The 22,672-nt window shown below is 43.1% G+C and overlaps 1 protein-coding gene across 11 annotated transcripts; it reads right to left on the reverse strand.

Annotated features, from left to right (window-relative positions):
* Positions 1–302: 302 nt before the first annotated feature.
* elavl3 (ELAV like neuron-specific RNA binding protein 3) lies at positions 303–18,281 on the reverse strand. 11 transcript variants are annotated; one of them, XM_035616496.2, is made up of 8 exons: positions 17,767–18,280; positions 11,010–11,226; positions 10,807–10,910; positions 8,479–8,632; positions 8,103–8,328; positions 7,535–7,588; positions 6,915–6,953; positions 303–6,130 (listed from the first exon to the last, which is right to left on the reverse strand). In XM_035616496.2, the coding sequence occupies exons 1-8, from the start codon at positions 17,773–17,775 to the stop codon at positions 5,782–5,784; spliced, it is 1,152 nt and encodes a 383-aa protein (XP_035472389.1). In that variant the 5' UTR covers positions 17,776–18,280; the 3' UTR covers positions 303–5,781. The 11 variants fall into 11 exon arrangements, with proteins under 11 accessions (XP_035472389.1, XP_035472390.1, XP_035472388.1 ...); XM_035616497.2 differs by having other exon boundaries at positions 303–6,109; positions 8,103–8,331; positions 17,767–18,277; XM_035616495.2 differs by having other exon boundaries at positions 8,103–8,331; positions 17,767–18,277.
* Between the last annotated feature and the right edge of the window lie 4,391 nt (positions 18,282–22,672).

Raw genomic sequence — 22,672 nt, forward strand, 5'->3', positions numbered from 1 at the left:
ACTACTAATCATTTCGTTAAAACTGATCTCTCTTTCAATACTGATATGGCTTTCAAATATGATACAGTAGTAGTTGTAGTAGTAAAAAGATACACTTCTAAAGCCCAAATAAAATTTAAAAAACCTGCACACAGTTGTTTTAAAAGTAGTAACATTCCTCTTCTTTGCTTCTTACACTGCATTCATTTAATGTGTTGGTATCAATAGAGATTCTTACGCCAGCCTTACTAATTACATGGTGGTTAATGATATCACTTGTTATCTGGTGTTATTGTTTTGACAGTCAAAAAAAAATCCAGTCATTCATATTTGTAACTTTTATTTTTTCTGGCATGTAAAGTACAAATAATTAAACAATTCCATGAAAAAGTCTTCAAGCGTCTTCAGCTGAAATCCCAGTAATAAATATCCTAGACTAAACTGAAAGGTCTTCTTTTTTTTTTTCCTTTGTTAAATTTTGACATTGTTCATTTGGTCATGTTTGGAAGTATGAGATTTTGTATTTCTTTTCCGCTGATAGTGGTGTCAAGCGGAACTGTTTTGATCATTTTCACCTTTGATTTGTTCTACCATTCCAGGAAAATGTAAGAAAAACATCACTAAGTTACTGCGTCCCCTCTTCTAAATAAATAGACACAAAATACAGTTGGTTGAGAAACAGAAGGACCACTCGCCCCTTTACTACCCCAGAGACTCCCAAGAAAACCTTCCTGCAGCTTGTCTGAGCTCTCATATCTTTTGCCAGAGCTCTTGGCTGGGTTTCCAGAGAACATCTTTGTTTCAGTTGCACAAATTGATATTGATATTGATACAGATGATTTCATTATTACAATGCTTTTACAGAAACAGAACCCTTTTATATTCTTTTCTTTTTTTTAAATATATAAGTAAACCCATTGGCATAAACAGGAAAGCTTCTTGAGAGCATGTCAAACCAAGGACATCTCCTCTGGTACTAGCTAAACGCTGGACCCTCACATGGACCGAAGCCTCACTCCGGGGTCTGTACCATGTCTCAGGGGTTCGCCGAGTGGTTGAAAAAACAAGACTGTGATTAGATTAAATAATTAAAAGATTTTCATTGAACAAGACAAACAGAACACAGGCAGTAAAGGCATAACATCTAGCACACAGCATGTATGTTTATACACTTCAATTAGTTAAATATAGCAGTGCATTCTTTGACTATGGAGAACGTTTCCAGATCGTACTTCTAAAGCTGTTTTTCTATTTGTCCCCCTTTTTAAGAAACGAAATGGTGTAACCACAATTTTGGCAAACTTAAAATCTTTTAAACTTGCAAATATAATGAAATAAACCATAAATATACACAAAACATACTTTATACGAGGCAATAATAATAATCATAATAAATAGTTTTTAAGTTAACAATAAGTTAAAACTACAAGCTTAAAGTCGCCCAAATAATACAAGTTTGTTGGCGCTATTTTGAATTTTTTCTGTTTAAATTATTTTTATGTTGCAACAAAAGCTACCACAGACTTTTACAAACACAATTGAACACAGTTTGATTGAAATAAAAAAATCTAACTAAGTCTAAAATCTGCATACACTGTAAAAACTGCAACTAATTAAGTAATGGAAGAAAACATAATAAACTGTACCCAATCAATGCAACCAAACATAATCTTTGACCCATGTGTGTTCTCTATGGCAACATCAACAACACAAATACGCTAATTCAACAAGTGAGTCTTGATATGTAAATGAAATCAATAAATTACAGGAAAAAAAATGATATTTGAAATTGACATGGGCTAAAACTGATGATATATTAGACAGTATTCCTTTCAAGGTCATTGAGATTTGCTCTACTTGATCAGCCAAATATGCAATTTATTTGAGCTTGCGTGGTCAGAGCACAAATTAGGGGCTGAGGAAGTGATAATGGGAATTTTGTTCGATCAGAGCTCTCATTGCTTGTTTGATTTTCTGAAACGAGTCTGTTCATTTCTCTTGTTTCCGTCCGAACTTTTTGCTCCTTTCGCTCTTCCGCAAACCTTTTTCAGTGTGACGTTTAATTTCTTTTTTTAAAAATATATATCATTTGTTCTCAGTCAATATAAAAACAAAGCACATTGCACTTACTGTTCCATAGGAAAGTTTTTTTGTCTTTTTTAAATGATTTATTGTTGTTGCTCAAGCAGTGTAGTACTGTTTCCTGCCATGGTCCTTTGCTCTCTACTGTACATTAGGTGTAAGGTCTTTGTGTATGAAAGGTCGTTTCGGGCTGTGAGTTTGCTCTGTGGGTTTGACTGTACTACAGTGGACATGGCTGGGTAAACAACTCCAGCTGCAGTTCAACACGGCCTGTTATCTCGGTTGTTCCTAACGTCCATCACTGGTCTCATCAAGTTCTCAGTCCTACTCTGCTATCTCTCGCAAATTGCTCAACCCAAAAATAGCCGGATCAGTCCTTTCACGTGGTTGTCTTTGGACATGCCAGCGACCGTCATTCAGAGTATTTCGGGTGAGTGAAACAGTATGAGTTCGATCGAAAGAGTAAGTATTTGAAGTGGTGCAATGTTAATGTTTTTAGGTCACAAAGACAAAGCAGATGATATAAATGTCGGGGGAAATACATTATATGGATGCCTTTGATTTTTCCTTTGTCAAGAGGTGAATTTATTCGTCACAATTTGTTTTTGATATGCCTTTTTTTCTCATTCGGTGTCTCAATGGAATGTGTGCAAATGGGAACGCTTGCAGCTGTTTCACGTTAGCATTTGGTTTATTGGTTTTAAGGATTTACGAATGCAAACTGATATGCGCAACTTAGATATTCAAAAGTAACGATAACTGAAATTGTAGAGGGTCCTTGTTCAATAAATAACATAGATTTGTACAGCAATTACTCTGGGGAATAATATAGTTAGTCTTAATTATCCTTCTTGGTACTGACTTGCAAAGCAATTCTTTGGCAAAAATCAAATCTATCTAATCATAATAAATCATGCTCAATGTTCAGTTTGAATTGGTTTAACGGTTTGAGTCTGCGTTCCACCTTTTTTATTTTATTATCATTTGCAAGCAGCGCTTCAGTTTTTTCAGCTGAGCAATGAGCTGCTCTCACTGCCGCTTTGTCTGGGATTCTCAAGTCAAAGAACTTCACTGCACCATCATTGACGCCACACTGTACACAACTTCAGGACAAGAGATGTGAGTGTGTCTATAAGCACTCAGAAGTGTCACACCCCCAACTGTATAATATTCTTCTTTTTTTTTACGCCAAATTTGTTTTTTGTTCCGTTCCTTTCAATTGTTTTGATATGGTTGAATGGTTAGGTTTGTACACGATACAATGTTCCTTCGCCCCCTCCCTAAATCCCCACCCATACACCGCATGCTTGTCACCCCCTTGCTCTGCAAAGATCGGAGGGTTCAAAATAAAGCCATGCGATGTCCCAATTTTTTCCAAGCTTAAGAATCTGTAAAAATTCAGCACAAGGTCTTGTTCTTTTGTATGTATAAAAATAGATTTATCTCTAATGTAATCCTTTCAAAGAGATCGTCCTCTTTGGCTAACACAGCGTCATTTAGAAAAGCAAAAGCAAAATGGCTTGAATATAGTTGACCTTATTTTATCTATTATCATGTGCAGATGTCTCGATATTGAAAGACAGCTCTCCCCATGTTAAATCTCGAGTCTGGTCTTGAACAGACATTTCGACTAGACAGGATGGCCTTAATGTTTCATCAGGGTGCCATAAATAATTTTCATGCAATTGGGCTGGGGGATATTTTGAGAAATGCTATTTTCGTAGTCGTGCCAAACAGATCTGAAGCAAATAAATGAGTAGCTTTCTGTTGTAAACAGAAGTATAGTTGTGACACTTATTTGCGGCCTTGCTGTTGTACAGTCATCTTTTGAGAGGGCAGGAAGCTTTTGAGAGAATAGAGGGGGTTTTAAATAAAACAGGAAAAGCTGGAGGAACTGGTAATCTTTCTCCTCAAAGGATCAATGATGATTTTAGCGTCGCCAGATATCATTGCTCACACGTTGTGACTTCAAGTCAGCTTCAGATGTTAAGCCATTAGGAAACGCACTCCTCGTTTTCTGCCCTGTGCGTGTTTGTACTGTAGAGCCCTTTGACCTCAATTACAGAGGGAGCTTCTATCTGTGCACTAGACTGAAGAATAATACCGGTGCTGTTGAATTTTTTGCTCATCTCGGTTATTTCTCTGCAGACCTGCCTAGACCACTGTTCAGTTTGTGGGTGTGTTGTCTGACTTTTTTTTCAGTTACCTTTTGCAGCTACTTGGATCATAATCATATTGAAATGATCAAATCTTCTGCTTCAGTTTTATTTAGACAAATCTGAAGAACCTCTCTTAAGTAACAGTGACGTTCAAATTCAAAGCAGTCAGCCAGAACAACATCACATCTTGTTGTCTTTCACGTCCTGTTTGCATTTTCTCCTGTGACAGCAATGTCAGTTAAAGGGATCTCACACCATATCGTGGCCGACAGAGCCGTGCAAAGTAAGCTGGCCTGTGGATAATGTCGAATAAAGCTACAATTTAAAAAACAAATTATTATGCAAAAAGTGAAAAAACACCGGTATTTTCCTTTGACGTGGCTGTGTTTATGGTGAGACTGTTTTCCCCTCGCATTCGTCTCTGTCTCTTACCCACAAGAGAGTTTACTAATGAGCACTGTCACCATGCAAGTATACTGCCACTCTGCTCTGAGTTCACCAGACAGTCTACTTGTGTTGAATCCATCTTGAGGATCGATTAGAAAAAATACAGGAACTTCTTTTTCTTTCTGTTTCTGTGGACTATATATATGTGTGTATATCCTCTAGTTACTGAACTGTGTTTCTGTGATACATAAGTGACGATTGTTTTGTTCGGTGTGAGACTGTGAGGGAGAGAGTGATTCTGATGGCCTTTGGACTACTCTTTTCTGTGACCAGTATTCGTATTCGTATTAGTTATCCTAAATCATATTGGGTCTGAGCTAACGAGCTCACATAGGGTAGAGGAACTGCCTTTTTTACGCTAGTAGGCACCACCTAAATGCAGGTCAGGAAACAGTAGTCAAAGTTTCTAGAAAATGCTTACATACTCGGCTATTATAACCACCTTAAATATTGAATATATAGTTATATTTTAATAGACGTATATAAGAGAACACTGTTTTTTAATTTCATTTTTCTTTGATTTAAAAAAATCGCTGATTCAAAATGCCCAAGTGTAAAAAAAGTGACTACATCCTCTCCAGCAAGATAGTGGGAGAGATGGTGGGGTAAGAGTTTGGGTAAATTGCACATATTCGTTCATTTAAATTTTTTGATCATTTTGTTCATCAGTTGTCATTATTTGCCTGAATTCAATCAAAGCACTCCGTACACATTCTCTGTCACATTCGTTAGACTGTCTCCTAAATAGATAGCTCTTGCCCCTACCCAACAAACCAGCTACGTACCCCTTCTAATTCAATCCAGGCAAATATAGGGAAGGACTAGCATGTTGTGTAAAGAGAAAAGAAAAACTCCACTAGTGTGTTTGTTTGAACTCTGACGTGTGTATGCTCGCGTATGGATATGTTTGGTTTGCGTGTGTGTATGTGTGCGTGTGTGCGTGTGATTATGTGTGAATATCTGCATGTCTGCGTTTGTAATAATATATTATGACTTTGTGTGAGAATGTGTCAGAGAGAGACTCAGTCCAGGCCCATGTTGAGTGATGACGCAGGGAGCTCAGGTCGCTCTCCCTGCAGGTCGAAGGAGCTGGTGCCAGCAGCCTCTCTCTCTCTCAGGCCTTGTGCTGCTTGCTGGTTTTGAAGGAAACCTGCAGCACGCGGTCGCCCAGGCGGTAGCCGTTAAGGCTAGCAATGGCCATGGCGGCTTCGTCGTAGTTGGTCATGGTGACAAAGCCAAAGCCCTTACATTTGTTGGTGGTGAAGTCACGGATGACCTTGACATTGGTGACGGCGCCAAACGGCCCAAAGAGCTGCCACAGGACGCTCTCGTCCGCCTCGGGGGACAGGTTGTAGACAAAGATGCACCAGCCGGCTCCAGTTGGACCGGTGAGGTTGACCCCGGCCAGGCTGGTCATGCTGTCAATGGTGATGGGCGAGAATCTGGGGAAGAGAGTAGGAGAACTACCATGGGTGTCATTCTGAAGTTCCACAGTGCATTCAGTGCTCTATACTTTTCTAGCGGGCGTTTATCTGTTCGACATGATAAAGCTTGTTGTCTGGTGTGGAGTCGAGGGACCCCATCTCCATCCCCTGTGCTGTACAGTAAGTAGATAAGTATGTGGGCACCACATTGGCTCCAAACTACCCGCTCTCATACAAAATGACACTGAATGCCCTGAGACACAGACAACCCCCGCAATCTGCATATTTTCCCATTTTCTCTGCTGACCAAAGCCTCTGGAAGAATTAAAAAACATGAATCACAATGTTCAACAGAAATCACAGTATTGAACAAAACACAGAAACCTAGAGAGGGATGAAAAGCAAATTGGAATCAAATCATACAAAAAACTGGAGCAAACAGAGGAGACGCAAACGGAATCTGGTATGTCCATGCTGGTGAAAAAAAGGGGACATTAAAGCAACTGAAACTGACAATGTTAGTTCATAAATAAATACATACATAAATTATTTCTATTAATTTAAAACAAACGAACGAAAAGGTTAAACAAAGCCATGCCAGAATACCCTGCTGTGAGGAGGCTGCATCACTGCTTACTGCAAATACAGATAGTATTTTGTTTGTCTGGGCTGCTTCTGTAACATGGTTAAATGGGCAGTGGGCATTAAAAATTATGGCCATTATCTAATTTTGAGATGAAGTCAGCAGGTGGTATTCCGGGCACTTTGTTTGAGGTTTTTAATTTGGCATGGATGCTTTTGAAAGTACACCTTTGGCATTTACCTCTTGACTCCGTAGCTGGCGTTTAGTAAATTGTCGAGTCTGCAACGCAAGAGGGAGAATGAAGGGGATGCAGAAGTTAGTTATGAGCTCTACAAGGAAGGGGGGCTGTCAGTTAACATGTTGCTCCTCCACCATCTGGCCTCCAGAGGGCATCCTTCACTGTGCCGCAGTCCCAAACCATCCAACCACAAACTGACGGCTTGTCAAATACTCCCTTTGAATCTGTGCCTCAGCTGGCATTTATTGTTATGAGTAAATTCAGTTGTTTAAGCTTCAAAATATGTATCCCCTTTAATATTTTGTCCCAGGCCATTTCATTCATCTACTGAGTAAGAAATATATAATACTCTTAATATCCAATATTCAAACCTCAGGGGATATCTACAGTTGTTTGTGAGGTTCCATGAACATATTTCACACTGGAAGCCCTCGACTTTGCAAACTTTCATTCATAATTACACATGTAGATGTGGCCAAATTTTTTACAATTTCAATAATTAGAATTCCTATCACGCCTATGAATTACAGGCAATCCTTAAAAGGTTCAGTGGGAATCTTCTTAAACCAAAATTTATTGCGCTTTATTTTTGAATTGTACTTGATAAAATCTTGTCTCTTACATTGGTTTTGAGCTGCTATTTGGATCTGGTCCCTTTCCAAGTGAAGGGATCACGCTGCAGTTTAAAAGAAAGTCAGAGAGAGAGAGTGAGAAGGAGGGACAATGCCATATTGCCATTTCCTTCTTTACTATAAAGTAACAATATTGATCAAAGGAAAAGTGTATTAGTAAGTGTTAATAGTGACAGAAAACGTGTTGTGTTCCTTTTGGATGTATTTGACCATACAGTTTTCCTCTTTAATAGAAATTAAACCACATTTGCTCCTTTTGGGTTGTGCGACTTCATCTGGTGAACCGTTCTTGAACGACGTACACTGAGGAATATTTACTCTTAGCTATTCTCTGGTGTAGTTGAGGCTTGACTTTGACTATTGACTCTGTAGTTCATGTAATACTGAAACAACGACATGTTGACACACTTGACACTTGGCATTTAAATTTTTTATAGGATATTGAGTTTGCTTAAGCAACGCGACAGAGCAGGAAGAACTGTGAACAGTATAATTATTTTTTTTACAGGCTCTCGGTTAGTGACGGACACGACGGTTGATTCAGTTAGATTTTAGTACCTGAAACGCTGAGTCTGGTGGTGCAGGGGCCCCGTGTAGCGGCGGGCAGCGGTCTGGTACAGCTGAGTCAGTAAGGCCTGGCCTGTCTTCTGGCTGGGGTTGTTTGCGAACTTGACAGTGATGGGCTCAGCGGCACCCAAAGGCTTCTGTCCGTTCAGACCTTTGATGGCCTCCTCCGCCTCGTTTCGCTTGTCAAACCGGATGAAGCCCACTCCTCGTGATATGCCTGCTCCAGAATAAGAATACAGACCAATGTTACCACCTTGGCATCCACCACTGTTGCTTTCTACAAGTCTCATTGGCCTGACTGGATTGCACGGAGTTCATCGAGATAAAAAAAATGAGCATCGTTAGGAGATGTGCAATAAGGCTATACCTGTGACTTGGTCCACTAGGATGCGGGATGTGATGATGCGACCGTACTGGGAGAACAGCTGCTCCATGTCTTTCTGGCTCATGGTCTTCGGGAGCCCACTTACATAAAGGTTGGCATCACGAATAGAAGCCGAGCTTGGCCGGGCATATGATACCTACAACAGCCAAATAAAAAAAGCAAAATGAATTTCATTTATATATCCCCAAATCACATTTGTCGCAGAGGGCTTAAAAAAGAGGAAAACAAAGACTTCAGGTTATGGAATATTTTAGAAAGACCTGATCTAAGTGGATTAATTTCCCAACGACTGCCCAATTGTCTCCCACTGATTTCTCCTTATGCGCCCAACTCTCTCTTTGCTTATCTGTGGATTTAATCAGTGCCTTTAAGCTCAGGCTGAGCCACAATGAGACTGTCACAAACTCAAAGACCCAAACTGATAGCAATCATCAGTTATCACGCCAAAGTGTCAGCTTTGATTTGCACTGAAAAATATCAGCCTTGGATGATAGATTTTTCCAGAATTCACCATTGACTTAATTAGTGCACAGCCATTTTGGTGCGTCTGTGTTTATTTCCCTTATGTTTTTCTTTTGGTCTACTTTCTGGAAGATTTTTTTTTCTTCAAGCAGTGCCGAGGAATATCTGATTTATAGTTAAGGCAGTACACACGAATAGGCCTACTTGTTATTGTGTTTACGGGGAGCATGTGATCACATGTGCGTTAGATAGTCCCGTTCGGTGCATTGTTGGGAGGGCTGTGTTTGTGTGTGTGGCGGAGAGACAGAGTGAGTGTTGTCTGAGATAGGCTGAGCTGCCCTCCCTTTCCCTGCTTCCTTCCTTTGTCTCCTCTCCTCCGGGAGAGAACTGGCAAAAACAGCAAACAATGCAAGTGCATCACAAGGCTCGCAGGATCCTTGACAACTTCTAAACACACTGCTGACACACACACACACACACACACACACACTCTACACTGTTTTAATGTATCGGTGTGATGGATAAAAATCTTCAATAATGTTGTATTAGTTTTTTGTTTTTTTTAAGACCTAGTTAAAATTGTGCTTGCAGTGTTCTCTGTGACTGCATGTGCACAAAGAAAGCAGACTGTATGTATATTGTCCCTCAGATGAATACAGGTGTTCTGATTTCATCCATCAGCACTAAGCACTGGTGTCATTGTGTACACGGACAGACTGTGTGAGCAGGAGGGTTGTGTGGTGCAGTGATTAGGGTGTTCTGGACGAGTCGGAGGGGAGTTGCCGTGTTCAGGGAGCAGAGGCTGCCCTATAATTAACCCTCTCCCTGTCGCTCCCACAGTACAGATGGTGCCTGAAGCCCATATGGCCTCTAATCCCGTCATTGGCATTCTGTTCTCCGAGCAACCCCCCCTCGACCCCTGCGACTGTTGTCCCCTCCCTCACAGCCTCACCCCTCTCCATTGAGGCAAAATCAGAGGGCTAAAACTATGGCAACGGGTTATTTTTTAAATTGTGTATAGACGTTAAGAAGTTAATTATAGACGGAGCGATCTATTTTTGGGGACATCAAATAATTAATATAAGGTCATAACATCAGATTCACAATAGATAACTGGCATGATAATTTTAGCAATCTTACTACATGCTTGTATTACACTACTTAATCTTGTATCTCAAAGAAACTTATGTATTCTGGGGATAAATACTATGTACAATGAAATATGTGTACATGTTCCTCCAAATAAGGTCGATATCCAGTGCCTGGCCTGCTAACAGCCCATTGTTTGATCAGTCATAAGTCACAATTAATGTCCCCATTCATGGACAGCTGTCGGAAGATCACCTGCTCTGCTCTCTCAGAAAATTTGATTTCTCAATCCTGCAGTTTGTCTCAATCTTTGCTCTTCTTTGATCAGGTTGGGGGGTTTGGAAGGAAGTCGTGTTTAACAGTTTGCCCCCCCCCCCCTCTTTCTCTCATCTGATTTTTGGACAAAGAAGCCCCCTAATTAGCCTAGATTGGAGGCAGATGGGGTAACCTGGACTGACCCTCGTGCACCACAGTCGGACTTCCTAATTACATTTCCATCACAATAACCTCTGCATGCTGTCAGCCCCTTGCTTTCTGACCTCCACTCGCTCCTTCTCTTTTCACCCCTTTCTCTCACTTCCTTTGTTCTAGCCACCGCTGCCTTCTGCCTCCTCCTCCTCCTCCCCATTTTCCTCCCTTCCCTCTGTCACGTCTGTCACCATCAACCCCCCCTTAACAAACTCTCCACTTCCTTCCTATTTGTCTGGCACGCCAAGAAGAATTTAACGAAATGAAGATTGAGAGGAGACGTCTGCTCACCTTGATTGTTTTAGTCTGTAATTTGAGACCATTGAGTGTGTTGATGGCCTTGTCCGCATCATTTGGATCCACATAGTTTACAAAGCCATATCCCAAACTCTGACCTGGAGACAAAGAAAGAGCCACGGTGACGTCCAGCGTTATCAAAAAAAAACAGTTGAAGTGAACCCAATATTTTTTTCAGCGTGGACAAAGTGTTGTACCTGTTATCTTGTCTCTGACTAGCTTGCAGGATTCGATCTCTCCAATGCTACCGAACAAACTTTTGAACTCCTCCTGGGTCATGTTCTGAGGCAGATAGTTGACGATCAGATTGGTTTTGCTGTCGTCCGTGGAGCCGTTGGTGCTGATGACTGGACCGTTTGGCATACTGGTTCCACTCGGACCATTGGACACCTGGGTTTCCATGGTGCTGATTATCTGCTGAGGAAGAGGGCGGGTTTAGGTTCATAATTCACAGCAGCACGCAAAAGGACAAAGTTGCGACACGGCTGCATAAATATGCATATCTACTCTTTTACAATCTATGATAAATTAAGAAATATAATCCACGCATGTGACAAAGCGCACAGACTGCCCCATTTGTCACTGTCAGAGGCAAAGGTTAGGAATCAGCATTGCTAAAATAGAGATGGATACAAGGTCTGATTTATCGTCTCCCCTCCCCCATTTCAACCCCATCTTTTCCTCGTCTCTCGCTCCCTGCCGCTGGTCCTGCAGATGTCACAGTCCTTTTCTCCTTTCTCCTCCCCTCCCCCTACTCTCTTCCAGGGTCAAACACCATTGCATCATTTCACAAGGATGGATAGTAGTGATGGTGGTATGTGCGGCTGGCGAAAGGCCCGGAGTAGTGAGGGGTGGCAGGGGTTGACATGGCGGACAAAGTGGAGAGTGACAATGTTAAATGGAATTAGTGCTGCAATAAATTAGGAGCATTTGTGTTTTGGTGGAAAAATTGGATTACACATTTGTTCTTCTGACCTTGTTTCGCTTTCTTTGTGGTCAGCTGACTTTTAAATTTTGTAAGTGGAGTAAGAATTTGGGTCGTGTTTTTGTCTCCTGTGTTGTTCTGGAGTAAACCACCACGCTGCTCAGTTTGATCCACAAGGGATCCTCAAGGAACATCTGTGTGGTCAGAAGCAAAACTTCCTGCTCCAGTTTCCCTTTCCTTCCACTTCTAGTTGTCTGTCTCCGAAACATGGAAAAAATCAAGGACGAAAAGATTTCAGTTTAACCTGGTTGCCGTTTCATTGCCTAGTCTGACAGTGTTGCACATCTTTGGGTTATGAACTGAAGATCCTATACTTACTGTCAACTGTTTTAATTTTACGTTATACTTCATGATGATGTGCAAAAAAAGAGTTGTTTTGAGGTTAAATATTTGATATACCTGTTCAGATTTTGGTTCTCTTTGATGATCTGCTACAACATTACCACACGTGTGCATTTGTAGTTTACTGTTGGAACTGTGGTGCATTTCAGTACCTGCACTCCTTTTCACAAACAACAGTGTAAAGTGTACACATAAACAGTTTTAATGTTTACTTGTAGGGACAACCTGTAAATTATTGTGTCCAACTGTGGGTTTGTGCTGCTGCAGACCTCCAACTGGTGGGTGTTACTTGTGTCAGTAGGGCTAAACGAGTTTTCTCTAAATTCTTGGGGTCTCACAGTGTAGACAGAGGCAAGAAGGGACTTACTCAACAAATCTCCAGATATATTTAATAACTATAATGGGGGAATTACCTAACTTGGTGGAGACTGGATGACTTTTTGGATTATGTTTTCAAGTAAGGCATAACCAGCTTTATTTTAAAACCTCAGGAGGGGTGATTATTCTATGCTTCCTTAAAAAATGTTTCCTATTGGCAACCGAGAATGATCACTCACATGGAGGACTTTCTTCCAATGTGGAAAGGTAGGCTTTCACCGTTCACTGTCTCTTGTAAATCCACCAAATTATTTTATGTGTATTGTAATAACTAAATCTAATCTGTGTGCCATTCCACATATTCTCTCTCCATTTCCAGCATCCAGGAATGGTTCTGTCTAACCTGCCCTTTTTCCCCCTCGTCTCCATAACCTGCTGTCTCGCTTTGAGCCTCACCTCGACTCAGGTTGCCCAGGTAACAGCCCCTCAACGACTGCATTGTTTCTAATGGCTGGCTGGCTTTCTTACTTTGAGCTCAGCGTGTGTCTGTTCTCATTAGAAGGAATATAGGTCCTTCATGTGTTTATATAACATGTTTTTTACAAAAGCAAAGGAATATCAGTCAGTCAAATTGATGTTCACGAGGGGTTAAGAGTCAAGAGAGACCTAAAAATAAAATACTTAAAATGCACATTTACACACAAAGGGAGAATGATGTGAAATCGCAGTCTGTCATGTAAAGAGTTTGACATACAGCTGAAGTGCCAACTGTTTTTTTTACTCCTTTTATGAAAGATACAAGTAATGCTTATTTCCAGCGAAGGTGGAATCGAGCTGCGATGTTATATTTCTTGTAATACTGACCTATAGCGCTTGGTGGGTGTGATGTGATGCGTGTGACTGTTAGAAATATGAGTAAGTGAATGTGTCCTAAATATGACAAAGGCATTTTGATGAAAGGGGAAGAAAAAAAAAACACACATTAGGGCCAATTGAAATAACCCTCGGCATGGCAGAGCACGCATCCCCAGTGAACAGTGTGAAGTTATATAATGCAAAGACCCACCGAGCAAGGGCTGGACACTGAGATTGGCTGACACGGGAGGCAACTAAGATTTTTTTCATACGGAAATGGGAGAGGCAGCATTCTTGGAAGTAATGTGAAACAAGTAGAAAAGAACATAAAAACCACAACAACAAAAACCAAATCAAACTGTAATAGAGTTTGGTTTACAGAAATCTAATAACTGTGATGTTAACAAGTCATTTCTGAAATTGTAGAAATGCCTACAAGAGCAGGAATAATCACTGCATGCCAGCGTGGATCTACTTCAGCTTTATAGGCCCTAAACATGTTCGACTGCTGGAGACAATAGAAATGTTCAGACCACTTCGTAATCATGCCATCCAGATCTTTATTTGCCCTTTCTATCGCAAACCAATTTGTGTTTGCTATATTAAGGATAATCATCAAAAACCTTCTTTTTTTATGTTAAAAGGTTCCAGTTGTTAGGGTTGCACTGTCCCACGCTGCCCTTTTTCTTCTTCTCCTTCTTCTTCTATTTTAGGTTTCTGTGAGTTATCCCTCAATATTTAATGCACCGCATCACCATCGCCTACACATGGCCCCAGACTTGCACGCAAACAAGCGCCCTGCCCCCCCCCCCCCCCCCCCCTTTTGCCAAACACATGAACCCAGACTTGCACGCAAACAAGCGCCCTGCCTCCACTGCCAAGCACATGCGCCACCTACACTGTACAGTACACTTATTGGAAATACAAAACACTGAAGCGTTACATGACTAAAAGTGCAGTCAGTGTTCTCGGCCCCTCTGATATTCATCAGCAGCCTCCCTCCCAACTCCTCATTCTTGCTCCAGACGCTTCAACTGAGAATCACACAGACATAAATGTCAGTGCAAAGTACAAATATCTATATTAACAATGAAGACAAGGGCTTTCTCATTTTCGACATTTAACCTTGTCTCTGCTCCACATTATAAAAAAAAAATGTTTTTTTTCTTCTGGAAGGCACGAATCAAATCTGAATGCCAGGCAGGAGTGTAAATGAGCCTTCTAAATAACACAGATTACGGGATTATCCCAAACAAAAGGCATTAGCCACACTCTGTGCAGCTTAGGGGATCACGGTGGCAGCTGTAAGACAACAGGGCGACAGGAGTCACAGCTCGTGTCAGCCTCGCCCGCCCTGCGAAACGTACCACATCAACGATTTTTATGAAAAAAGATGTTGTTGGGTTTTTTTTGCAGCTCCTCGGGTATAACGCGGTGGGGGGGGGCTGCTGTGGCCGGGACGGGGGCTGCTGTGGCCGGGACGGGGGCAGGCGTCGTCTCGAAGGCTCCGGCAGACAAATGCCTCGTGTTGCAGCGACCCTGGGCAGCGTGCGGGGCGCTATCCAGCGTGCTGAAGAAAGGAAAAGGGAGTGGCTTTCCGACGGGCTCGTCCGAGGCCGCGCACGCAGGCCCGCGAATTCATCCGAGATTCCTTTTTTTTTTTCTTTTTTTTTAATTTTAATATTTCATAGAATTTTTTTTTTTGTTGATTCGACCTATTGAGAAAGATTTTTTTTTTTTAAATAACCCACACACATTTAAAGGCTGTGGATGCAAAACAGAATCCCTCCATGTCTTTCTCGTTTAGACCTTCTTTCTTTCTTTCTTTCTTTAAAAAAAAAAAAAGCCAAGACTTGTGAGCTCTGCAGGCATTCATGGACCGGGGCGCCTTGTCGCTGAATAAACGTATTGAAGCGACCAAACAAAAGAGCCACCCGTTCCTCCTCTTCTGCCTCGCAGAGGCTATGGCAGCACTATGAATATTAATGTCAACAGTGGCGCTTTGTGCTGTGGCCAGGGGGCTGCAGGACTCTGCGCGAAGGAACAATGGCTGTTACAGTTGGCAGCTCAAAAAAACGACATGATAGGTGAAATAGATAATAAAGAGAGTATATATATATATATATATATACATTTAATGTCAATTTACTATATATATAGTAAATTGACATTAAATGTTTTTGCTCGAATATTTTCTCATAAATCCCCTCTGAGATTATCGATCAATATTTTAAACGACGAAATTATGAAATCAATATCAATAAATTAATTTTATTACATATGGGGGGGAAAAGTGGTTTTAGAGAGTAATGTTGCAGGTCTCGACTCTCGAGCGAATCCTACCTCTCTCTGTCTTCCCTTCAGGTTTCATATTTGTTGCTGATAATTACATGTAGTCATTGGCAACAGGAGGCAAATCACCGCCTTACATAATTTCATTTAGTGTGTCGCGTAAGTTAGACACGTTGTCTTGATTGTGGGGGGGGGGGGGGGGGGATGTACAAAATGTAAGGTGTGACTTGTCGTCCAAAATGGCCTCTAACCTTTTATATCACCACCAGCCAGTGCGATTTACATTTTAATTCTTTCTTTTTTTTAAGGCCCAGTGGTTTCTCCTTGACATCCATCACCTGTGCAGACTGGTTTACGGCGATGGCCTCGGCTGTCCTTGTCCTTGAATTGTGTAAGTGCCTCGCAAAGGTTATCTGACTCGACGCTTTTATTTGCTTGGCACTGCGGTACACAGGCATGGAGGACTGCGGACCATGTGGAGGAGCCCCAGTCGGCGTGACACCGTCTGCAGGCCCCTGCCAGGGACAATGGGGAGCTGGTGTACAGCTAAGGACAAAACGTGTCGTGTGGTCAGTCCCGAGCCTCACACACACATGATGCGACCTGCTGTCCACATCGATTTTGCACAATATTTCGACCCCCCCCACACACACATTTTTTTTCAAATCACTACATTCGGATTTTAAAGTTATTGTTGGAGGACCTTTACTCCACCCTCACATCCTGTTCTCTAGCTCTCTCTCTTAATAATTGATGTTGTGTCCCTTCTATTATTAGTCATAGACAGAACAGCGTGAATATTTCATAATAGATAGGCATCATTCAAATTTAAATGCCAAAAGGAATTCAAACTAAACTAATAAACCAGTGATATTTTCTTTGTACATCTCTCTTTATGAAGCACCTGCCTGCAGCTGATGTTGAGGTCGGACCTTCAGCATCCACGCTGATTCCTGCTTTATTATTCACATGCCGGCTCATGTAGTTGGATGTAAATGTGTCTTTGTCGTAATTGGTCTCTTTTGGATGAACTATACCCGCACAGGGGCATGTGTCAAGAGGTGCGGGCTCCTTGACGCGCCCGAGGCCCTCGTTCGGTTCTCCGGTCCAGCAGAGACACGCCCAATCCGGCCGACGGCGCACAGCGAAGCTCATTTATCACCGCTCGCGTCTGCCCGTCTCCCCGACCGGCGCAGCGCAATGCACGCATGGCCATCTTGTGCGTAAACGCCATGCGATACTTCGGAGCAAAAATGCGCCTAAAATGGAGATGTCCGACCGCGCGCGTCCTGTCCTATGGCCACACGGTCGCGGCCCTGTCGAGATTTCCAGCCCATGTACCCGGTTGCGTCGCAACGAGAACCCCTGAGGAATTTTTGGACTTTGTCTGATTCAATGCAAACCAGTGGATGCGTAATACCCCCCCTCCCTTCCCCCTCCCCCTTCCCCCTCCCCCTCCCGGAGTGACTCGACCCTTTTCTCTTTTCCTCGCTGGATGGGCCCTCAGCCTCCGAGGCATCATGTTTTGTCTCAGAAACCTGACTCCAGCATCCTTGTGCTGCGCCAGGCGAGGACAGCAGAAGCCCAGCCACCCCCCGCGACCGAACCCCTGAGCCTCCTCATCACCTCTCCATCACCGTAATGCAGCGGAATTCCTATAAATCTCAGCTCCCGCATCACGGAGTAAAAATCACATTCACGGCTGCGACGTTTCAAGTCGGAGTTGCTGTGATACCAAAATAAAACCCCCACAAAGCCTGCGCTGTTTAAAATGGCAGGATAAAGACTTTATCCGGAGCTGAGCATGACTGCAGCCTGGAGCACAGCCGGCATGGCGCATCACTCAGTATGAGATTGCTAATTGCCACTATTGATCGTTAATCTCATCATAATAATATGGCATTGCATGTTTGGATACTGATCCCCAAAGCTCCTGTATGTTTTGGTATGTGGTCACAGCCACGGAGCTTTTATTTAAAAAATACATTCATCTCCACCAAAGGTATATCAGTCAGGATGATGTGAAATAAATCTGTGTGTGACAGTACCACACATGTCATTTACAACACATCCCTCACAAAAGGACTGATGTACAGTGTGGGCATACTGCTGCTACAACATCCTCCTCCTCTCACACATAAGAGAAATAGAGTCATACGTACAGTAACCATTCTTGACGTACAATGTAAGAAATCTAGGTCCTTCCTTGAACTGGTCTCGAAGCTCGTACGGCGGCGGCGCTCTCGGTGCTCTTCGGCCTTTTATATGTTACACGGCCCCTTGTCTTCTGACAGGAGTCCAAATGAAAAGGGGGGGAAAAAAAAAAGAAAAAAAGGAAAAAAATACAATCTTTGTCAGGGAATCTCAGCCCACTGAGATTGTAGGTGTCCTCTATAGGATGAAAATGAGGAGAAAGGGGGTTTTCTGCTGGCTGACGGTGAGGGAGAGCGTTCTCTCCGAGTGGCGTGGGCGACGGTTCAGAAAAAAAGAGAAGCAGTGATCCTCAGCAGGGTGTGTCCAGGGGAGGGTGTTCTGGTTCTGCTGTTTGTGTGTGTAATTCCCTGCTCCTCTCGCAGTCTCCTTCTGTGCCTCTGCTGCAATGTTCTTCTTTTATGCGTCCTCCTGGCTGGCAGAGCACGCCGCTGATTGGCTAATTGTGCAGGGAGGGTACTACATGGCAGCCATTGCAATGCGCTGCTCTCCCATTATCCCCTTCAGGAGAGATCACCCAGAGCCCCCCCCCCCCCCCCCCCCCCCTCCTCCTCCTTTCCCTTTTCCATCCCTGCCCTTCCATGTCTCCACTCCCTCCTTCTCGCTGCCCTTCCTTTCTTCCTGCCCCCCTCTTCACACACACATGCAGAGCAGAGTGAATAGGGCTCCACCTGCACTCTCAGAACAGATGGGTGCAGCAGAAGACAGTGGACTTGTCTCTTATTCCCCACTCTTTGCACTCACTTCTCCCTTCCTTTCTATGACATTCTCCTTTTTAGGGCCAGGTTTGAAACCATAGCAAACAACTTCACTCCCTCGGTCTTTTGTCTTTGAGAATAAAAGCGTTTTTTATGAGCGTAGGCCTTTCTGAGTCCACGTCCTTCGCCAGTAATCACAGAATGATGATTATTGTCAGTGTGGTAAAAAGGGCCCATAACTTGGTGTGAATTGTGACTAAATCCAAAGTATCAAATGCATAATAATAAGACCAATGGGGGGGTTGATTTCTGGACCTCTCGTGTGCAAGGCAGATGGCTAGCCATATAGGGTCAGGTGCAGACATGAGAATAACAAATTAGATGCCCCCTGAATAAATTCATGTCCATTCAATGAAAAGTTGAGAGAGGTTGTAGCTGTAAGCAGGCCATGCTGAACGACGACTCCTCCCGGTTTCATGAACAGAAACCACGGCAGTGATTTTTGTCTCACTTTACGACATCCCAGTATCCTCTTCCCGAGGAGTTTCTCTTCCCTGCCTGCCCACTTCCTGCTGCTGCCTCCTGTGTCCATAGCTGTGTGGTGAGTGCTCACTGAGACATGCTGTTTGGGCTCATCTATAATGCATCCCCTGCCCCGGGACATCATGTGTGACAAATGACCTATTTCTGCGCAGACCCCCATAGGGCCCTTGACCTGGGGGGGTGGGGGTGCATGCAAGTATACGTAAATCAGTGTACGTTTGTTTATTTGTGTGTCTGTCTGTCTGGGGTTGCTGCTCATGTGAGGAAGCGAGTTGGCGAAAAAAGGGACATGCTCTGTGTCGGATTAAATGATGTGTGTGTGTGTTGTTTTCTTCTTTATTGTCGGTGAGTGGACAAATGGTGCTGATGTGAGCCCTCCTGCTAATACTGTCAGCTCCTCTGCTCTGCTCTCCCCAACTGACCTTGACGAGTCCTCAGACGTCTCTGGCTGTAAGGGATAATGGTGCGAGTGAGGAAACTGTTTGCATTATTGACACTGGTCCCTTGCCTCTGATGGATGTTATTGTATAATCAGATGAAGATATAGTGCAGGACACAAAAGTAACACATTTCCTCCATTCTGTCTTTTATTGTTTCTCCCACCCGATCACTCTTGTGTGCCCTCTCTTCCTCGCCGTCGTTGTCCTGCAGCTCTGCTCCAGTCAGATTCTGATCGTGGGCCCTGTCTGATATTTTACATAATTGCCTTACATAAGTAGCAAGCTCGACTCAGAGCTTGGATGATATTAGCGGGGATGAATATTGCATGAGGAAAGCACTCGTTAAGCGTTAATAAGAGGATAGAGATGGAGCCCCACTGTCAGTCTGTCTTAACCCCGCCCCCACCGTTCTGTCGAGCAGTGACTCAACGCAGCCTGGACACGTTGGAGCCTTTGAGTCAGTTTGTTAGAGAGGGAGGACGAGTGTTTCCGTGTGCGTGCCCATGTGTGTGTGCGCGCGTGTATGTGTACGAGATTCGGTCATTAGGTGCTTGTGTTTTTTCCTGCTTTGTTTGCCGAATAAAAGCGGCTCTCCTAACACAAAGGCGCCCAGGTCTGTCAACTGACTGCAGCCCCACTTACAGTTCACACTTAATGTGAATAAATGGGCTTAATTGTGGCCCCTCATTAAAGCCCCGGTTAGTGGCACCGCAGCTGAATCCTCCCTGTGGGTAAGAGGGCATTTGAAGCGCCTACTGCACGTTACTGAATCAAAAGGATCAAGCATTTGGTTGTTGCTTAAAAGCCTTTTTGTTATTCTATTGATTGTTTTCCTATTCTTAAGGGTTCCTCCACGACTTGTGATTAGGAGTCTTGGTGCAAGGGACCTTTTGTCTTGGCATATCGTGGAATGCTCCTTGATGCCAGAGGGATGAACTGCCAGAGGCGACACCGTGCACTGCTACCTGTACAATTATCCCAGGAAAATATTTCAAAAGGATGCTAGATGGTGCACATATTTTAGACATCAAACCTTCAATTTTATCCATTGAGTTCCCATAAAATCCACATGCCAGCAGTGTTTGTATTTCCAATTTATTATTTATTTGATTCAAAATCTCGTAAATTGCAAAAAACCTTTAGGTCTGAATTCCTCAGCCTCATCTCTATTATATCCGTAGTCTTACGTCAAAGTGAATGCCTGTTGCCATTGCCCTGCGGTAAGGTAGTGGCCTGTGAGTGTGGCAGAGAGAGAGAGGGAGGGAGGGAGGGAGAAGGAAAGAGAAGGAAAGAGAGAGAGTGTGTGACACTATGACAGTGTATCTGGGGGATGGGCAGGATGAATCAGCCTCAGGTCTGGTTAATTCAGTGGTCTCTCCACCGGGCCTGGCTCTTGGCACTTCAGGGTTTCGTGGTGGCGGCGGCAGCGAAGCAGTTATTGCTTTCAGGAAAGCATCCAAGATTAAATCAGACTCTTTTTAAAGGGACATTTGTTGATAAAGGCAACTGGCCTAATTCAACCCTTTTATGTACGATTTTGGCAATTTTTCTTGAGGTCTTCCTCATGGGTTCACTCTTGCACTCTCTTTTTTTCTCTATATCGTTCTCCTCTCCCTCCGCCTGTCTGGATGTGTTGTCTCTTGGCTATTATTAGAGTAGACAGGCTGGTGGGAGGAAGTCTCTGAAGTAGACGGTCTTGTCATCTTTTTATTTATGGATTATATTCTGCTTCCCGTGTGCCTGTTTAATTCTTTGTGTGCGATTATCTGTATCTGTTTGTATTTGTTTATCGCAGAACAGAATATTTCGAAACCTCTCGGTCAGCATCTTGATCCCCGCCTTGTTTTTTGATTAAAGGTTATTACGTTGTCACAGAATAATATTGATAATATTATCTGGGGCGTCACCGGGTCCTGTGGCATTGAAGTGGGGTGAAGCAGGACTAGCGTCCCTTGCAGAGACCATGTTTTTACTCCATACCTTTTTAAATATAAAGCTGTGGTTATTAATCTTTCATTTTGTCCTGTCTGAGTTGGTATCAAGGGACAGACCTTAAATACACAAAGCTCTTAGACATTCTCTTTGTTTTTCTCTCGCTCCTTCTCCTGCCGCTTTCTTTCTATCCGACACGACAGAAACACACACAAGTGACAGACACAAAACGAAGAGATGAGGTGCATTCACTTCATGAGATGATGTACTGTATGACTGTTCCCGTAACGCTGAGCTGTTTTTAGCTTTATGAACCGTGCCTGACTTTTAATGAACAGTTTTTAAAAAAAGAAACAAGCACACACGCACCAACCTGAAATGTTCTCACTGTACTTTGATGTAGATTGTTCTGTATTCACTTGACAGAGGAAAAACTGGATTATTAGATAGATAACATTGGCTCTCCAAAGGGAATATAATAATGTTTCCCTGAAAAAAACTAGGTTTAGGCATTGCACTCTATATTCTCCCCCTCCATCTTCCTCCATCCTCCTCTCCTCTTTCAATCTCTTGCTCTCTCTCCCTGTAGTCCAGCTCTCTCCCCCGTCACGGCCCTCCCCAGTTTCAGTAATAGGAGACTTGAAATCAATAGCACATTAGTCTGGCCGGAAACTCTTGTGGAATTAAATATGAATGACTGAGATTGCAGCTCTACCTGCTGCTGAGAGAGATGCATGATGGCTCTTGGGGATGTGGGATTTTTTTTATTTCATTTAAAAAAAAATTCATTCCTCCCTCCAGTAAACAGTCAGGCCATTTTGTGCTGTTCCTACAGCTGACCGGATCACTGGACTACCTTGTTTTGCCAGCGATTAGCGTGCAGCTCTGTGGACTTTGATGGGCATTGTTCGGGTTTGTCATTTCGTCCTCGGCACTGAACAGTGACCAGTCCGATAACATAATTTGATGGAGCAAATGTGATCGTGGACGTCACAAAGCCGCGACAGCTCAGGAGGCAAGAAGAATCAACCGGCCACACCCAATCCACCAAACGGAGCAGCAGCAACATTTGAATATGAAAGAGCCCTCTGGTTATTAGCAGATTGAATCTGACTTTTTCCCCCCAACATTTCCTCCAAATACAATATGTGCCTTTCTCTTTCATTAAGCGCTCATGCTGGAACTTTTTACATGCAAATTTCGTGACTTGGTCGGCTTCCATTTTCATTAACTGGTTCACCGTG

The sequence above is a fragment of the Scophthalmus maximus genome, chromosome 17, assembly GCF_022379125.1.
Source record: "Scophthalmus maximus strain ysfricsl-2021 chromosome 17, ASM2237912v1, whole genome shotgun sequence".
Lineage (NCBI taxonomy): Eukaryota > Metazoa > Chordata > Actinopteri > Pleuronectiformes > Scophthalmidae > Scophthalmus > Scophthalmus maximus.

What these genes read in the sequence shown, in the direction of transcription:
- elavl3 (XM_035616495.2), bottom strand. An exon ending in AGTCAGAGACAAGATAACAG is followed by an intron (nt 10,911 to 11,009) that starts GTACAACACTTT and finishes CTTTGTCTCCAG; the next exon opens with GTCAGAGTTTGGGATATGGC. An exon ending in CACCAGACTCAGCGTTTCAG is followed by an intron (nt 7,589 to 8,102) that starts GTACTAAAATCT and finishes TTTAAACTGCAG; the next exon opens with CGTGATCCCTTCACTTGGAA.